At 52.7% G+C, this 17,180-nt stretch overlaps 1 protein-coding gene across 3 annotated transcripts in view; it reads left to right on the top strand.

The window, feature by feature from the left end:
- Nucleotides 1–17,180, top strand: part of ABCG1 (ATP binding cassette subfamily G member 1) — an 89,260-nt gene that overhangs the window by 54,550 nt on the left and 17,530 nt on the right. For all 3 annotated transcript variants that reach the window (XM_037831395.1, XM_037831385.1, XM_037831377.1), the window contains exons 4-8: nucleotides 1,739–1,871; nucleotides 8,225–8,275; nucleotides 13,612–13,757; nucleotides 14,878–15,001; nucleotides 15,583–15,697. In XM_037831395.1, the coding sequence (XP_037687323.1) occupies nucleotides 1,739–1,871; nucleotides 8,225–8,275; nucleotides 13,612–13,757; nucleotides 14,878–15,001; nucleotides 15,583–15,697 (569 nt within the window). The remainder of the gene's footprint in view (nucleotides 1–1,738; nucleotides 1,872–8,224; nucleotides 8,276–13,611; nucleotides 13,758–14,877; nucleotides 15,002–15,582; nucleotides 15,698–17,180) is intronic.

Here is a 17,180-nt window from a genome sequence, read left to right as displayed (position 1 = left end):
GGGCCCCAGTGAGGCATGAGGTGGGAATTTTACCGTCAACAAGGTGTGAAATCTGTGAGGCTGACAGGCACGGGGAAGAGAATGACACCGCAGGCATCTAAAGGCAGCGCCGGCCTCTTGCCGTGTGACGGGTGGGGAGCAGCTGAGTGTCCTCGGGGCAGAAGGCACGTGGCGGCTCGCAGCCTCAACCTGACCGTGGCCTGGGTCTTGTAGCAGGGACAGGAAGAAGTGGAAAGGTCAAGGTTGGGAGAGGGGATGGTGGTGGAGCCCTGAGAGAACAAGTATGAATGAAGAGCAAAAGAACAACAGGCATTTCCAGAAGAGATAGGGGAGAATATGTGGCCGAGTTCGTGGCACTCTTGTGGTGATTTTAGTTGCTCTAGGATTTTGGAAACCGCGATCCCCAATCCCACAGCCAGTGTCATTCATTTGTCAATAATCAGAAGACTGAATCTTCAGAAGTCTTAAAAATAATGCTCTTTCATGCCAACTCTTTCCATTTACTGTAGGTTCCATTTGTTAGCTTTAGCAACTAGTAAACAATAATGAGAAGTTTACTTACTGAAAATAATGACAAATATCACCCTTTTCCTTAAGATTTCTGATTTTCTACTGTATTAGCAATTCTTTTTAGCATTTCTAATGCTAGACATTAGTATTTAAAAAAAAAAAAATCCCACTTATGACATATCCCACCCTTTTGCAGTCACTTCTCAAGGTTAAAGCCAAGTTCCCAACACCAGTGTCATGAGAGAGACAGAGAAGGGTCGAGGATTTTCTGTGGCAGCAGTGGTTTTCAGTGTTTTGCACACTCACAGCCTCTGGATGCCCTGAATGATGTGTGAGCACCCCAGAGCTCCTGGGGGCATCCTAGACACAATTGGGCTTCTGGGCTGGGTCCCCAAGTGGCAGCCAACCTGTTCCCTGGAGGAAAGAAGGGGTCCACCAAAAGGTCCTCAGTCACAGCCACGGGCTGAATGAAGGTGGATGTGATTTCACTGGTCTCTGTGGACTCGGCTTGGCTGCTGCCCTCCACAGCATCTAGGAGGCAGGGCTGGAAAGGGGGCCTTTGGCAGGACATGAGGACGGTCATCTGGGACCCTCCCAGGGCCAATCCACTGCACCCAGCGAGTGTCACGCAGGAGGGGTGTACCTTGGGTTTTGAGTGAATGGGTGAGCCCCCCCTTCCATCTTCACATTTGCACGTGGGGTGCTCCCACCCTGTGCACGGTGCTGAGAGGACAGCTTCCTTGGTCCACGGCCCAGCCTTCTCTCTGAGCCCCAGAGCCTGGGGACCAGGCCAGTGTCCCTTCCCAGGTCAGGACCTGGGGGGCCAGCACTGGACACATCTCCTGAGACAGAGATCTCTGGCCTTTGGGGCAATTGGCGTGGCCTCGGTGACACACAGAAGAGTCCAGAAACCAACTGTACAAGCCTCAGCCAGGCTGGGGTGGTACATCTTGACCTGGCTGCTGCCTGTCCAAGAATGCCCATGTGCATCTTTGATTGTTTAGTTGGCAAAGAAAGTGCAGCCGCCCCTTGTGCTGTAAATGTGCTGGCTGGGGAGACCCTGCCATGGCTTCCCAGCCCCGGCCGGGCACCTTCTCCCTGTGGTTCCTTCTCCTCTGGAAGCTGCGGGAGGGAGGCCGCCCCAGCTCGCAGCCCCTCCCCAGGCCTTGGGGGAGCCACGGGGGAAGGGGCTTATTGCTCACGGCGTCTCCTGTCCTTGGCCCCGCAGGGAGACGGGCATGGAGGGAGAGGTGATCGTCAACGGCCTGCCCCGGGACCTGCGCTGCTTCCGGAAGGTGTCCTGTTACATCATGCAGGACGACATGCTGCTGCCACACCTCACCGTGCAGGAAGCCATGATGGTAAGACCCCGGCCCGGCCCCAGGCCCACCCTCCCCTCTCCCCCGTGTGAGGCAGACGCCCCCCGTGAGGACCCCGCGGCCTGGGCCTGGAGAGGGTGGGCGGCTGTGGGCTGCCTGCACATGAGCGAGCCCCTCCCTCCGGCAGAGACCCAACCCCAGTTCCCAGGACCCTGGGCTCTAAGGAGCCCTTGGATGGCAGAGCCGTGGCCAAGTTTCTGAGAAGGTGATTGGCTGAAATGTCGTGGCGACCACTCCCTCTTCCCACTGTGGGACCCCACGTTCTGCCCTTGAGTCATTCTATGTCTTTAGCCGTACGTCCCAGCTACCCTGTTGACTTGCTTAGGGCTCCAAGGGCCTCCTCCTCTGACTCACCTGCCTGCCAGGTGGGGGGGCTGCAACCAGCATCGGCCGATCACCTACGGGGTCACAGGCCCTGCGTGCACTTCACTCCATGCGGTCATCACGCTGGCCCTGCCAAGCAGTTACCATGACCTCAGGGGGAGCAGATGAGGACAAAGCACCACAGAGTTAAGCAGTTAGCCCATGTTGGGGCTCAGGGGCAGGTCTCCCCAAATCTGGTTTCCCAATTGCCAACTGCTTGGCCTTCCACGGTATCAGTCTCCTCACCTGTAAGCCTGTGCGGGTTGGATTTTGACTGTTAAATGGGATGGTGCAAGTGGGCAGTAGAAGAACCCAGCATACAGTTGGCGCTCAATCAATTCTCCTTTTTATGACAACTCAGTCACTGTTACTCTTTACTCCTAGTAAGTGTTCTCTGAATGTCTCCACTTAAGTCCTCTGTGGATGAGCCCAGTATTTTTGAGATTTTAAAAATACTTTTGCCTCTTGGGTGGAGCCTTTACTATACAAGTGCCCCGGAACCCCTGGCTGCACTCTTTGAACATCCGTGACCCTGCCAAGGATTACAGGGCCATTTTTTTTTAAAAGGCTGAACCCACATGGCCTGGACTACACTGACCTACTTGTGAGCAGTGGAAACTGCTAGAATGCCTCCCACTAAGAGGTTGAAACCAACTGGCAGCCCTGGGTGCTTGTCATGACTCAGTACGTGTGCAGGGCTGCTTTTTTTCCGGCTTTCCTCTTGTCCACTGCAAAAGAGAGTCCCTGGCCTGCCCACCTCCCCTGGGGCTGGGCGACCTTCTCAGCCAGGTCTGCCTTGGGCTTTGGTCAATGTGGGGTGGGGAGGTAGGGGCGGGACGAGGGGGTCTGGATTTTCCCACCCAGAGAGGGTTTGCCCTGAACTCCTGTGCAGCCAGGGGTTTCCAGAGAAATGGATCCAACTGATACGTGTATGAGAATTTGTATAGAGAGGGATTTATTAGGAGGAACTGGCTTGTGCAATTGTGGGGTCTGGCAAGTCCGAATTCACAGGGCAGGCTGGAAGCTGGAAATTCTGGTAAGAGTGATGTTGAATTCTTGCGGAACTCTAGATTGGAGACTCAGGAAGGAGTGGAGGGTACAGTCTTCAGGCAAAATTCCTTCTGACTCTGAACTCTCAGTTCCTGCTGATAAGTCCTCCAAGTGATTGGATGAGACCTACCCACATTATGGAGGGAAATCTTTACTTGAGGGCAGCTGATCATAGATGCCTATCCCATCTGCTGAACACCTCCACGTGATAGACCAGTGTTTCACCGAACTACTGGACACCATAGCCCAGCCACGTTGACACATAAAATTAACAGCCGCAACTCCTGACTTTGATTTGGCGAAGCTTCCCACCTGGCAGTATCAGAGTGTGGCAGCTGTATGGCGTTTCATCCCAAGGGCAGCTCTGAGGGATTTTTGGCTCTGCAAAACAAGGCAGGTTCATTTTTCAAATACGTGATCTGCCCCCTAACCTGCTTTGTAGGGATACAGAAAGAGAGGGCCCCATAGGGCTGTTTTCATTCACCTTCCCTGGACACTGAGCATTCTGCAAGTAAGGGGGTACCGCTCCCCAAGGCTCGCCTGCACTGGCAGGCACGTGAGCTGTGCAGCCTAATTATCCCCCAGCCACCAAGTGACCCTTAGGATGGGAACACGGAGAAAGCATAAGAGTTTGCAAATAGGCAAAACAGCCACCAGAGATGTTTTTCCTTTTCCTCAGTGTTCTCTGTTCTATGCACTTAGTAAATACAAGCTTTATACTTGCCCTGTTGATTCCTGAGTTGCCTCTTCTTGTGCTCCCGAAGTTTAGCTTCTCGGTGAGTCATTGAATGAAGCGCCCGCTTGCTGGTTTCAGAACCTGGGCTTTGACTTCCAGCTCAGTCATGGCTTTTCTTGGCTGATGCAACCTCGTCACCAGGCTCTGCCCTATGGAGGACATTTTTAAAAACTTTTCATTTTGAAATAATTTCAAACTTACACAACAGATGCAAAATTAGCACAAACCCCATACAGAGAACTCCAACATATTCCCACCCCCAGATGCCCAGATCCACCATTTTAGCATTTTGCCACCTTTGCCATGTTGTTCTTTCTATATCTATCTATCTATCTATCTATCTATCTATCTATCTATCTATCTAACCATCTATGTATTTTGGTTTGCTAAAGCTGCCAGAATGCAATATACCAGAAATGGTTTGGCTTTTACAATGGAGATTTATTAGCTTGCAAATTTACAATTCTAAGCCCATGAAAATGTCCCAATTATAGCGTCACCAGGATGATACTTTCTCTGAAGAAAGGCTACTAGCATCCGGGGTTCCTCTGTCAGATAGCAAGGCACATGGCACAATAGATCTGCACCCACAGGAATGGATTAAAAGAACGTGGCCTTTTCTGGGGTACATAGCAGCTCCGAACCAGCACACTGTTTTCTGAACAGTTGAGAGCAGGTTGCACACATCATACTCCTCGGATATGTAATACTTCCATGTACCTTTTCTATGAGCAAGGATATTCACTTATGTAATCACCTTAAGGGCAGTTATTGAGTTCAAGAAATTTAATTGATATAAAGCTTACATTATACATTCCAATTTTTTTTTATATCCTGATAATGTCCTTTTGAGCCTCTTCTCCTCCATTCTTAGATCCCATCCAGTGGCATGTATTGCATTTGTCATTCTCACTTTAGTTTCTCTTTCTTTCTTTCTTTTTCATAATTGTGAAACTCTTCACATCCAAATCCCTCATACACTTCAGTGGGACTAATCACACACACTGTTGCGGTTTCCTCGCCACCACCCATTACCAGAATGTTCCCTTCGCCCCACACAGAAACCCTGCACTCATTCTGCATGAATTCCCAGTCCCTCTATACCCCACCCCTGGTAGCTTGTACTCTACTTTCTGTGTCTATGAGTTTGCATATTCTCTGGTATTTTCTTTGTGGTTGCCATGGGTATTAAATCTGTAACAATCTCCTCTGCTTTCGTACCAACTTAACAACTTCAATAGCGTACAGAAGCTATGTTCCCGTACCCCTCTGTCCACCCACCTTTATATAGTTCTTGCCACAAACTACATATTTATACGTTATCAGTCCAAAACCATTGATTTATAATCACATTTTTACATTTGCGTTTTAGATCCTGTAGGAGTAAAATGTGGGGCTTGAGATAAAAAATACAATAGTACTGATATTTGTATTTACCCATATCATTATCCTTATTGGAGATCTTTATTTTTTTATGTGGCTTCAGCCAATTCTCTATTGTTCTTTCCTTTCAACCTGCAGAACTCCCTTTAGCCTCTCTTGTAGGGCTGGTCTAGTGGTGATAAAATCCCTTAGCTTTTGTTTATCTAGGAATGGCTTAGTACCCCCCTCATTTTTGAAAGACAGCTTGACCAGATATAAAATTTTTGGTTGGTATTTTTTTGCTTTCAGCACTTTATATGTCATCCTGCTGCCTTTTTGCCTCCATGGTTCCCAATGAGAAATCGACACAATCCTCTTGAGGCTCCCTTGGATGTGACACATTGCTTCTCTCTTGAAGCTTTCAAAATTCTCTCTTTATCTTTGGCTTTTGACAGTTTGAATATATTTTGATGCAGTATAGGTCTATTTGGGTTTATCCTGTTTGGAGTTCGTTGAGCATCTTGGATGTGTATGTTCATGTCTTTCATTAAATTTGGGAAGTTTCAGCAATTATTTCTTTGAGTATTCTCTCTGCCCCCTTTTCTCTTTTGTCTCCTTTTGGGGCTCCCACATACATACATTGCTTTGTTTCAAAATGTCCCACAGGTTCCTCAGGCTCTGTTCACTTCTCTTCATTCTTTCCTCTTTCTGCAACTCAGACCGGATTCTTATATTTGTCTTATCTTCAAGTTCACTGATTCTTTTGCCAGCTCCAATGTGCCATTGAACCCTTCTAAGAAATTTTAAATTTCTGTTACTGTGGTCTTCAGCTCTGTTTGGTTCCCTTTCATAAGGGAATATCTATTGATATTTTCTTTGTGCTCATCTGTCAGTTTCCTGATTTCCTTTAGTTCTTTGTCCATGTTTTCCTTTAGCTCTTTGAGCATATTTAGGACCAGTTTTAAAAGTCTTTGTCTGGAATGCCCCAGGTCTGATCCACCTCAATGATGGTTTTAATCTTTGCCTGGGCCATCATTTCCTAGTTCTTTGTATGTTTTGTAATCTTTTGATATTTAGAGTGTTGTCACTAGGATTTAGACTCTGAAGCATCTGTCTCTTAAAGTTTGTACTGAGCTAGCATTACAACAGAGCTTTCCTTGATGGCCAGAAAGTAGCAACAACAACAACAACAACAAAAAACAGAAAACAAAACCCCTTTCCCAGTCTTTGCAGATTGACCTGTGCTAGTGCTTTCCTTCAGGGCTTACCCATACAATGAGTTTAGAGAACAGCTCCAGGCCAAAGCACGGGGGTCTCCCTGGTCCTGTCTGCATATGTGTCTCACCTTGGGCATGTACATGTGGCCTTAGGAACTTACCCATTCACACTGCTCCCAATGTCCCCTCTTCCCTAGGAAACAGTTTCCTCATGGTCCCGGGCCCTGTACTGTTTGTCCTACAGCCAGCAGTCCCCTGCTCCAGGCAGCCACATGACTGCTCTCCCACAGTGTCTTGTAGGAGAGCTTGGTGAGCCGCCTTTTATGTGTATGGCGAGTCCTGGGATGGTGAGTCCCTCGGGCCACCTCCAGACACCCTGGGCAGGCACGCATTCTCTCAGTATGTGCATGAAGATTACTCTGCTCCCTCCAGAACCAGGACCAGGCGTCCACACTGGGAGTGCAGGTGGATCCTGCACTAAACTGATGAGGAAATGGGAGAGGAGCTGGCCAGGGGACCACGAGATCCTACCACTTTTCAGTGGCCTTGTTTTTTGATTCAGCACTCACCCTGTTACTGCAATCTTATGCTGTCTCTCTACTGCTCTTTTGTTTTGCTTTGTTCTGAGCTTTGAGAAAGATGCTTCTACCAGTTCTTGCAGGTTGTTCAAAGCTTCTGTGGAGGGATGGAGACCTGAAGCATCTCACTCTGCCATCTTGATCAGGGCCTGAAGTACACTTGATTTTCCAAGTTAAATGAAATTAGATCTTGATTCTGAGAATGTCGTGATCCTGCTGATTAAAACTGTTACCTTGTGGCTGTGATACCTTTCACTTTTACGGTCCTGTCACCCACGTAGGGATGGTACTGGCTGCCAGTCAGCGAGACCAGTCAGGCCTCAGAATCGACAGTCATGCATTTTTGTGCATTTGCCTCTGACCCTTGCAGCCACTAGAGAAGCAAGGTGAGCAGGTGTTAGCCTCACTGTTGTGCCAGTGAGGAAAGGAGGCACCTGCTTGTCCAAGGCCACGGAAATCCACAGGAAACGGGACCAAGGCCATTTCGGGGCGTGTCAGTTCCTACTCTGAAGTTCCGTCATGCAGGGTCTAGGGCCCGGCAGTGTGCTGGTAGACGAGATCTCCCCCTCTCCAACTCCCAAAAATGTCCTGATGGGAACATTTGCCAGTGCCTGTGGTGTAAATATTCCCACCATGGATAGTTCCACAGCTGTCCTGCCAGATCCCTGCATACACACCACTGGCCCAGCCCAGCAAGGGCAGCAGATGCTGAGGCCTGGGGTTTCCTTATCTCTCAACTGCCTGTGTCCACTGTCTCTAATGGACACAGCAGAGAGTTCTACCGAGATGACTGAAGTGTCCGTTGCATTCACTGCTCTCCTACCACCCCACCTTTGTTGAGCCAAAAGAAGCAGGGAGCCAAGAGCTCCCTGGGTTTTCCTTAGTCATCCAGGTATCTCGGAAAGCTGCTGGGGCTCAGGGACTGGGGTGTGACCGTGTCGGGGCCTCTAAGGGACCTTCTCTCTGCAGCTGTGATTGCCCAGGGGGTGGCCGTTCGTTCTGCTTCTCACTGCTGCCCTGTCCCTGCAGGTGTCTGCACATCTGAAGCTTCAGGAGAAGGATGAAGGCAGAAAGGAGATGGTGAGTATGATGGTCCATAAAGTGTGTGCAATTCATTGGAAAGTGTATGCAGGGGTTCTGTTGGGGATGGTTGTTTGTTCTGTTTCCACGTGGCCTCCCACAGCCTCCTGTGTGAGAGGTATGGCATCTCGATGTGCCGTGACCTGCAGTAGTTGTGGCCCGTTGGGAGGTGGTGCTGGAGATAACCTTGGCTTTGACTTAGATCCAGGGGTTGCAGTGCAAAAGCAGCGAGGATATAGCAGGACAATTGGCTTAAAGCTTCAGTGGCCAGAGAGACCAAATTCAGATTCAGATCAACGGCTCTGTTCCTCACAGTGTTTAATGCACTTGGCATTAAATTGTTTTTTTATAAAATAGTAATAATGAAGGTGGTTAGTCATTCATTTAAAAATAACCAACCTCCACCCACATACACTCACAAGAATAAATTTGGTTTCTACATGTTATTAACCAATCTTTCAAAAAATAAACATGTTTCCATGATGGCTGAGATCTAACCCTTTTCAGTGCTTTTTTACAGTTTTCTAAACCCCCAGGGAGTGAGAAGGGGGGTGCCAGTAAGCATACCCAGAAAGCCCCACTTGGCCAGGATTTGATCAACTTATCTTTAGGCATTGTCCAAAGGAAACGTTCTTCTTCTACCCTCTCAGGCTAGCACTAGTGGACTTTTCAGTGTAAGGCTAGAACTTAGTGAAATTCCACTTATTTATGGTTATTTTTCTCACTCAATGCCCTTATAGAAGGGTTTACAATTGGCATCAATGATATAACTTGCCTCTTCCTGTTTGATATGAAATGGAATTGTTAATAGAATGCAGTTTAATAGGCGAAGAAATATTAATAGCGATTCTATTTATGATGTTCGTGCCCTCTCCTCTCACACGTAATGGTTAGTATTAAGTGACTTTAAACCACCTTTATATGAAGACAATGCTGGGTGACTGTGGGCTCCCTCCTCTCCCTCCCCGTCCCCCGCGCTCGCCCACTGCACCCCTGGAAGCGTGGATGACTCAGCCCGGGGCCCCTCTGAGGGGGAGGTTAAAATGCGCAGAGCAGGTAGAAAGAACCTGATTTATGGGAGAACTTAAACAACTCGTGGTGCTGCAGAAAATGTGTCACGTGGAACTCCTTTACTCTGAGATTGGAAGGAACGAAATGGATTAAGGGAAACTAAAAGAAGATGTGGGAAACGTGGCGTCCACGCGAGTTCCTGTCCCTACCTGGAGGCGGGAGGCCTGGGCGGTGACTTTCCGGTACAGCTGAGAGCGGCAGGTCCTCCTGATTGCTGATCTCTTCTAAACGGGGTGCCTTCGATGCGTCAGACAATGCACGCACACCTCCCCCTGCTCCCCAGAAGCTACAGCTTCGGAAGATGAGTTTAGACAACAAACAAAAGCCTTAGCTTTGACCATGCAGTAGATGAGCTGGGAAACTGAGTGTCAGAACAGAATCCAGGGAGAATCCAAAAGATAACCCCAAGTCAACCCAACGGGGTGCAAGGGGAGATGGGGACAAGTGGAAACGTTCCTTTTCGCATCTCTCAGGTCAACTTTGACCATCTGCACTGCCCTGGGCCCCCATCAGCTTTCGGGCCAGGGGAGAGGGGCCGAGAGCTTGGAGGCAGCGTGAAGCGGGGCCGTGCCATGTCCACCGCCCCCAGCCTCCCGGCAGCACGCTTTCAACAAGACGCATTCGTGGGCTGTGGGAACTGCAGTCCTAAACAGTTTACTCAAGTGGCCCTACCGGGGTCCCACGTACCAGTCAAGGCGATTGACGCGAAGATAAATGATGGGTTCCTGGAGGCTCCCAGGGGACACTGCAGCAGTGGCAGCTGATCCATGGCTTGGAGACTAGGGCTGAAGGCTCCCCCACAGGGTGAGGAGCTGGCGAGAGATTTCTCAAAGCCAAGGGCTAAGGACGGGGTGACAGTGAAGTCTGCTCAGGAGTCACACAGTGTGGGGGTGAGCAGACCAGGGAGGCTGGAGGGTCTTGCTAAACAGAGAGGGTCTCTGATCCTGGAGTCGACAGCCGCTTGGACCCTGGCCTCCGGAGCCCGCCCTCTAACCCCAGGCAGCTGCCACCTGCACTCTGTCTCTAATGTGGGGGTGTAAGATGAGACCACACCTGCCTTTCGGGGCAGGGTGAGGCTGAATTAGATGATGTCTTTCAAGTCTTTGAGCTTGTTTGAACAAATGTGATCCATAAGGAGGCTGAGGTGTGATCTCACCAAAGCATCACCCTCAATCAATCGGCCTTTTCAAATGGAAACCTGGAAAAGTGGCTTTTGTTAAAGGGCTGGGTGGACAAGGGGGCCCTTCCCAGGAGACTGACCGTGCCGAGGGACACAGCAAGCTGGGCTCTTTGGCTCCTGCACAGCTTTGTCTGCATCTGCAGCGTCCAGCCTCCAGTCCCTCATCTGGGTAAGGTGGGGGGGTCTTGGGTGTGGGCCACGGGAGCAAGGAAAGCAGCTGCCTGCTCAAGCAGGAGGGAAGGCTGCAGATGGAATCGTGTCCCCCCAAAGGACATGGGCAGGCCCTAACCCCATTCCCGTGAATGTGACCCTGTTTGCAAATGTGATGAGTTAAGATGAGGCCAAACTGCATTGAAGTGGGTCCCGGTCTAATATGACTGTTATCCTTGTAAGAAGAGGAAATTTCGACCTAAAGTAGACGGCCGTGGGACGGCAGCAGAGGTTGAGTTACGCCGCAAGCCAAAGAGTGCTGAAGACTGTCAGCAGCTGTCAGAACTCTGTGAGCTTCAGGGGAAGCACGGCCCTGCCAAGGATTCTGGAGCCCCGGTCTCCAGGACTCGGAGGTGATGAGTCTCTGTTGCGTTAAGCCACCTAGTTTGTGGTGCTTTGTTGTGGCAGCCCTAGGAAGCTGACAGGAGATGCGGAAGGTGACATCCTTGGTGGGGAGCAAGGCCATCTCCTGGGAAGAGCTCCAGGGGGCCTGAGGAACGCATGGGAAGAAAGCCTGTGCTGTTCTCAGCTGGGTTTCTAGGAGGAAAGCATCCCTTGGGCACGGTCCTCACTGCTGCTCTGTGGTTAAATCTTCTGAGAGCCTGAGACACTTACACCTCTCTTTGCCGCCGTCTACTGCTGGCCAACGATGCCACCAGCCATCCCCGATCTGCTCTGTGGTCCTGCACATCTCTCACTGGAAACCCCAATGTGGACAGGCTGATGCCACCCCAGAGCCAACTCACCGACCCTTTGCTTCCCAGCAACGGTGCAGGTTCTCTCCTCTCTCCAGGAAGTCGTGAGGATGGCTGATTCAAAGATAAAACAGCCCCTGACTTCACATCCTGACTCACTTCCCTCCGGCCCCCTATGTACACATAGGACCCACGTTGTTAAAGCTGTGAAAGCACAAGGGAATGGAATGTTCTAGCAGTTGGTGGAATGTGCTGTCCACAATCTTCCCGGCTTCCCAGACAAGTAGCCTCAGCCCTTGGGGGCCCTGCAGGAAGGCAGCGTCCTTAGAAGTGAGGTCTTCATGGGCTGGCCACAGGCGCCCAGGCGGGCCGGCTCCGTCCCTGGGGAGTGAGCCCACGGGGAGGCCGAGGCAGGCTCCTGTTGCAACAGCCATGGAGTTTCTTGTGTAGCGAAATATGTATAAATAAATAAGTGCGTTGTTTGGCCTTCCTGAGTAATTTTAAAGCCAGGCCAACCTGTGCGGCCTCCCTTCGGAGAGAATGCTGGAGACGATGGGAGGGGCCCAGGGGTGAACACATAAGCAGGCAGAAGGAAATGGCACCATCTGGCCTCCTTTTCCAGCCTCCACCATGATGCTGGGGGGAGTTGGGGGCGAGGACACTTGGTCGTAAGGAGCAAGCAGCCTGAGAAGAAAGCATCGACGGGTAGTCTCGAACCTTGTCTGATGACGGGGGCTGAAGGATGGTGGATGGGGAAACGGGGTGCGCCGTGGTTGTGGAACGCCGTGAAAGTGAGCCTGCACCAGCCTGTGTGCCTCAGTTGTCCCATGAAGTCAGCTGGTTCCCAAAGACCACAGCAGGCCTTGTGCTGGGAGAAATGGGCAGCAATATCTGTGCAGGGGAGAGAGTGTGCTAGAGAGAGCCGTCCCCACCCCACCCCACCCAGATAGAGCTTTTTCCAGGAGAACTCACTGAAGTCTGTCTGGGTCGGTGGCCCTCGAGGCCACATGTTCTAGAAGGAGGTGGTGGGTTGGGTTAAGAGAATCAGCGAGGGGCAGCAGTGGGGACTAACCTAACAGCCTGTCCCATCTGCCCAGCCTGCCGAGCAGCCGTGCCCTCTCTTTCTGTTACCAAAGCCATGTTTTGTACTAGCTGAGTGTAAATAATTCAAGAGCCTGGAGTGGAAATTTTCTTCCTTGTGAGTCATTCCTCCTTTCGGATGAGCTCATCTCCCCAGAGAAGCCGCTGGCCTGGGGGCTGCCCGCTACGTCCACCAGGGGCCAGACGCCACAGGGCTGCCCTGCCAGGGACGGGGCCGCGGCCGTCAGATCCTGGCTGGAGCTCCGAGGTGGCTGCCGCTGGGAGGAGACCTTGGCACGGAGGCAGGATGCATCTGACGGTCTTGCCTTCCCGAGGAGCCGCCCCCGAGGAGGGCTGGGGCAGGCTCAAACCCTCCGCTTGCGCCGAAGTCTGCTGACTTTTCTCTTCCCTGAGCCAAGGCTGGATCAATAATCTGGAGCAGACAGTGAGGGCCCGGTGCCCAGGGAACGGTGGAGATCTTGGTGCACGGCCATCCCAGACCCGTCTTCCTGTTTCCCGCGTGACAGCGGCTCCATCCCTCCTTCCAGAGGCCCGACCTGCGTTTTCATGTGTCTACTCCTGTAGAGACTTCGCCGTGGCCGTGCTAGCGTCACCGGCACGGCCATGGGTGTGACGCTCACTCCTTGCTAAGCAGCGTGCCGGCCCTTTGCTTTCATTATGTCCCATCATCATGGCTGCGACTCTCTGGTGCTCTCGTTTTCTCCTGATCATCCGTCTATTTGTTTATCCATTAATCCACCCATGCAACAAATATTCTTGAGCACCCGGAACCAGGTATGGTCCCAGGCTTGGAAGTGGAGGATTTGCCAGAACAGGGGCTCTGAGCTCGCAGGTCTGTCCCGGCACCCCCTCTGTGGCCGCTCTGCAGTGCAGCCTCCCCGGTCGACCCCGTGGCCTCCGGGGTGGACGTGGAGTCCACCCACTTGGTGATGGGTTAGCCCTGGTTCCTCCCCCCATGGACAGGATGAGCTGTGTGTCCAGCTGGGGAGGGCTGCAGGCCTCGCCCCCATGGGCCTTTGTTGGTGGGCTGCAGCAGGTGGGCCCTGACGGCGACTGTGTTGTCCCGCTGTCCCTCGCAGGTCCGGGAGATCCTGACGGCGCTGGGTCTGCTGCAGTGTGCCAACACGAGGACAGGAAGCCTCTCGGGCGGCCAGCGGAAGCGCCTGGCCATCGCCCTGGAGCTGGTGAACAACCCGCCCGTCATGTTCTTCGACGAGCCGACCAGGTAGGCGAGAGGCAGCGAGGGCGTCCAGGCTGATAGCGGCGGGGGTGGGGTGGGACCCCCAGCTTGGTGGGTCTTGCAGGCACCCTGTCATCGTGCTCGGCAGCGCAGCCTCGGGAGGGGGAGGCGTGAGCTCTGCATCTCCCCGTCGTCTTCTCCTGTTCTGGGTGCACAGGGCAGAAGGCTGACTTAGATCCCTCCCTCTATTACTTGAGAGACACCTGTCTTCTCAGACTTGCAGGCAGAGACCTGGATGTGGTTGGGGGACTTGTCCCTTCCACAATGATGTGCTCCCCATGGCAGGCAGCTCTGACGGCCGGTGCCCTGAGATGCCCTGGAGAAAGGGGCCCAGGGGTCTGACACGTTCGGGAACATGCTGGGCACTGATATCCTCGGCCACGGCCACCCTTGTTAGCATGTTAAAGCTCAGAGAAGCCCGGGGAGAATCCATGCCTCACTTTGCCAACCCGGGCTCTCCATGCTGAGCTGGCCCGGCTCCTTTCATTCCCCTTTCTTGCTTGATGCCAAAAGGCTGCTCTAGACCCAGCTCTGGAGCTGTGGGGAGCGTTCTGCCTGGCCTCCTTGCTGATGACAGCGTGTCCACTCTCAGAGCACGGACAGGTTGTAGGAGGTGGGGTCTGGCCAGGTGTGCACTGGAAATGACTCCAGCCGGTCCCCATCCTGTCTAAGTGCTACCTGCTCATCCATCTCTCCAAATACCACGTAATTATTTTTTTCCTATTTTTAAAAACTTTTTAGTTTTTAAAAATATTTTCCAAACAAACTCTCCCCCTAAATTTTGCGAGGGTGTCTGCAGCCTTCTGTGGGGAGGGGCTCAACCAGCCCAGTCCCTTCAGCCAGGGCACCCTGGAGCCCCTGTTTGTCCACTGGTTGATTGAAAACAGATATTTTAGAAAAAGCAACTGCCATGAGTCCTTAAGTAGCCACTTTTGGGCGGCACGTGGATAGATGGGTGCGGGTGTGGGTGGGGTGGGTCTGGGGGACCCCCTGCTGCACCCTCGGTGCCCTCGTGTTCACCGTGGAATGGGGGCCCCCGGAACCCGGGGCCGTGGGCTTGGCCCCCGCTGCCCTCCGGGGTCTCACGGTGCCCCTTGACTTGCAGCGGCCTGGACAGCTCCTCCTGCTTCCAGGTGGTGTCGCTGATGAAGGGGCTGGCGCAGGGTGGGCGCTCCATCATCTGCACCATCCACCAGCCCAGTGCCAAGCTGTTCGAGCTCTTCGACCAGGTGCGCAGACCCAGCGTCCACCCTGGGCGTCCCGCTCGGCCGCCAGAGGCCTGGATGAGACCAAATCCCGGGGCCGCTCTGCCTCGGGTCGGTCACCCGGCACTTTCGCTTCTGCGTGGCCTGAGTGTTATGTTGTATGAGACTTGGGAACATAAGCCGCTGAGGTGGCTGGGGGAGAAGGAGAGCAGGGACGTGCCCCCTCTCTGCCTCGGGGGCAGCCATGGGGTCCTGGGTGAGCCCCTGACCTTGCCGAGGTCCGATTCCCTCCCCTGTTAAAATGGGGGGGGGGGGTAGCTGTTCTGCAGAATCCAATGTTAAGTTAGGATACTTGTTCAGTACCATCCATTTTATACATCTTAGGTTTTAGTTTTATTAGGAGCACAAAAGCCCCAGGAGATGAAATGTGAATAGCTCCAAAATATTTTCTAAGCCCTATCCTCAGACTTCTCTGTGACCCTATCTGCGTCCTTGGGGATCCTTTAAAGCTCTAAGAGGGGGAGACAGAGGGAGTTCATGGGGGCCCCCGTCGCTTCCTCACAAGGGGGTTGATGTCTTCCCTCTCCTTGTTTGTTTTTTCCCAGCTTTATGTCCTAAGTCAAGGGCAGTGCGTGTACCGGGGGAAGGTCTCAAATCTGGTCCCTTATTTGAGGGATTTGGGTCTGAACTGCCCAACCTACCACAACCCGGCAGACTTTGGTAAGTGGAGCCTTGGTTGGCAGGGAGGAAAGAGTGGGGGGCTTTCCACTCAAGTCCCAGATCCTTCTCCGAATGGCCCAAGTGCCCTCCTGTGGTGGAACTTTCAAGCACAGGGGAAAAGAAGTTTCCTTTCCTCTCGGTGCAATTACCAGGAAGCTGTAACAAACGACTGTGTGGTAGGAGCACCGCGTCCCAGCACTGTTCCGTATTAGGATCCCACTTTAATGGAAGTTATTTCTAAAAAGAAAATAAAAGATTATAATAATTTGCTTTAGGCAGCTCCATCACACAGATGTCAAAATGCTGATTTAAACGTCAACTGAACGTTTGACCAAGAAAAGGTGATCTTTGAACGCCAGGCGCCAGGTTCACGGGTTCCCGTCTTGAGATGGGACTCCCGAGGTTGGCTGGCTCACCCGCTCCCACTCACTGTCATTTGCTCAGCACTTGTGAGTTCGAAAGCTCCCGACGGCCATCGTGTCACCGTTGCCCAAGTTTCCTTCTCTGCCTTCTTCCCTTCTTGGTCCACGCCCCCCGCAGCGTTCACGCCAGCGACCACCAAATCCGTCCTCAGCATGCACCTCCATGCTTCACGCCACCCCACACATCTTTCGACAAACTCTGCTGCCTTTTCAAACCCAGCACCTCCAAACCAAACCCGCTCTCTTCCGCCCGTCGCATCTGCCACTTCTCCTTCCGCTCCAGCACCGTGAAAAGCGCCCTCCTTTACCCAGTTCTCCGGGTGGGAGACCCTGGCCTCCCTCTTGCCTTCGCCCAGACCCCCGGGTCGCTGTGTCCCCCGCCCCCTCTGTCCTGTCCCGCCCTCGGCCACACGCTTGGGGTTGGGGCCAGGCCTTTGTCACTACGTCTCCCTCCCCTTGGTCTCTTTGCCATCGGCTGTTCTTGCTCAGTTGTTTTCTTAGAGAACATCTGGCCAGGCCACCCCCAGGACTCCTTACTTTCTGCACGGGACACTGTGCCGGGAATTGCTTCTCTCCAGGAACCAGGCTGTGGACAGGAGAGAGAGGGCAGGGAGGTGGAAGGAGGTGACAGTGAGTGAGAGCTTTCTTTAAAGGGGGGTCTTGAGCTTCCTTAACAGCCGATGGGAGGAAGCCAAGCTTACGGTTGCCTATTGCTCCAGAAGGGAGATAAGGGGCAGCCGATGATGTTAGCGTCCTGTGGCTGCAGTAAAAACATGCCACACGCTGGAGGGAAGCTAAAACCACAGAGGTGATTGCCTCTCAGCTCTGGAGGCCAGGGGTCCACCAGCTGGGGGGGCAGGGCCGCGCCCCTCAGAGACCTGCAGGGTGGAGCCTTCCCTCCTTCCGGTGGCTTCTGTGGTGGCTTCCAGTGGCTTCGGTGGTGGCCATCCTTGGTGCTCCTTGGCTTGTGGACACAGCACTGTAGTCTCGGCCCCGACTTGCCCTGGCCTCCTCCCAGTGCACCTCTTCTCCGCTCTGCTAAGGTCTCAGGGCCTGCCCTC

Source organism: Choloepus didactylus, chromosome 1 (genome assembly GCF_015220235.1).
Source record: "Choloepus didactylus isolate mChoDid1 chromosome 1, mChoDid1.pri, whole genome shotgun sequence".
NCBI classification, from domain to species: Eukaryota; Metazoa; Chordata; class Mammalia; order Pilosa; family Megalonychidae; genus Choloepus; species Choloepus didactylus.
This window is presented reverse-complemented; position numbering and strand designations above follow the sequence as displayed.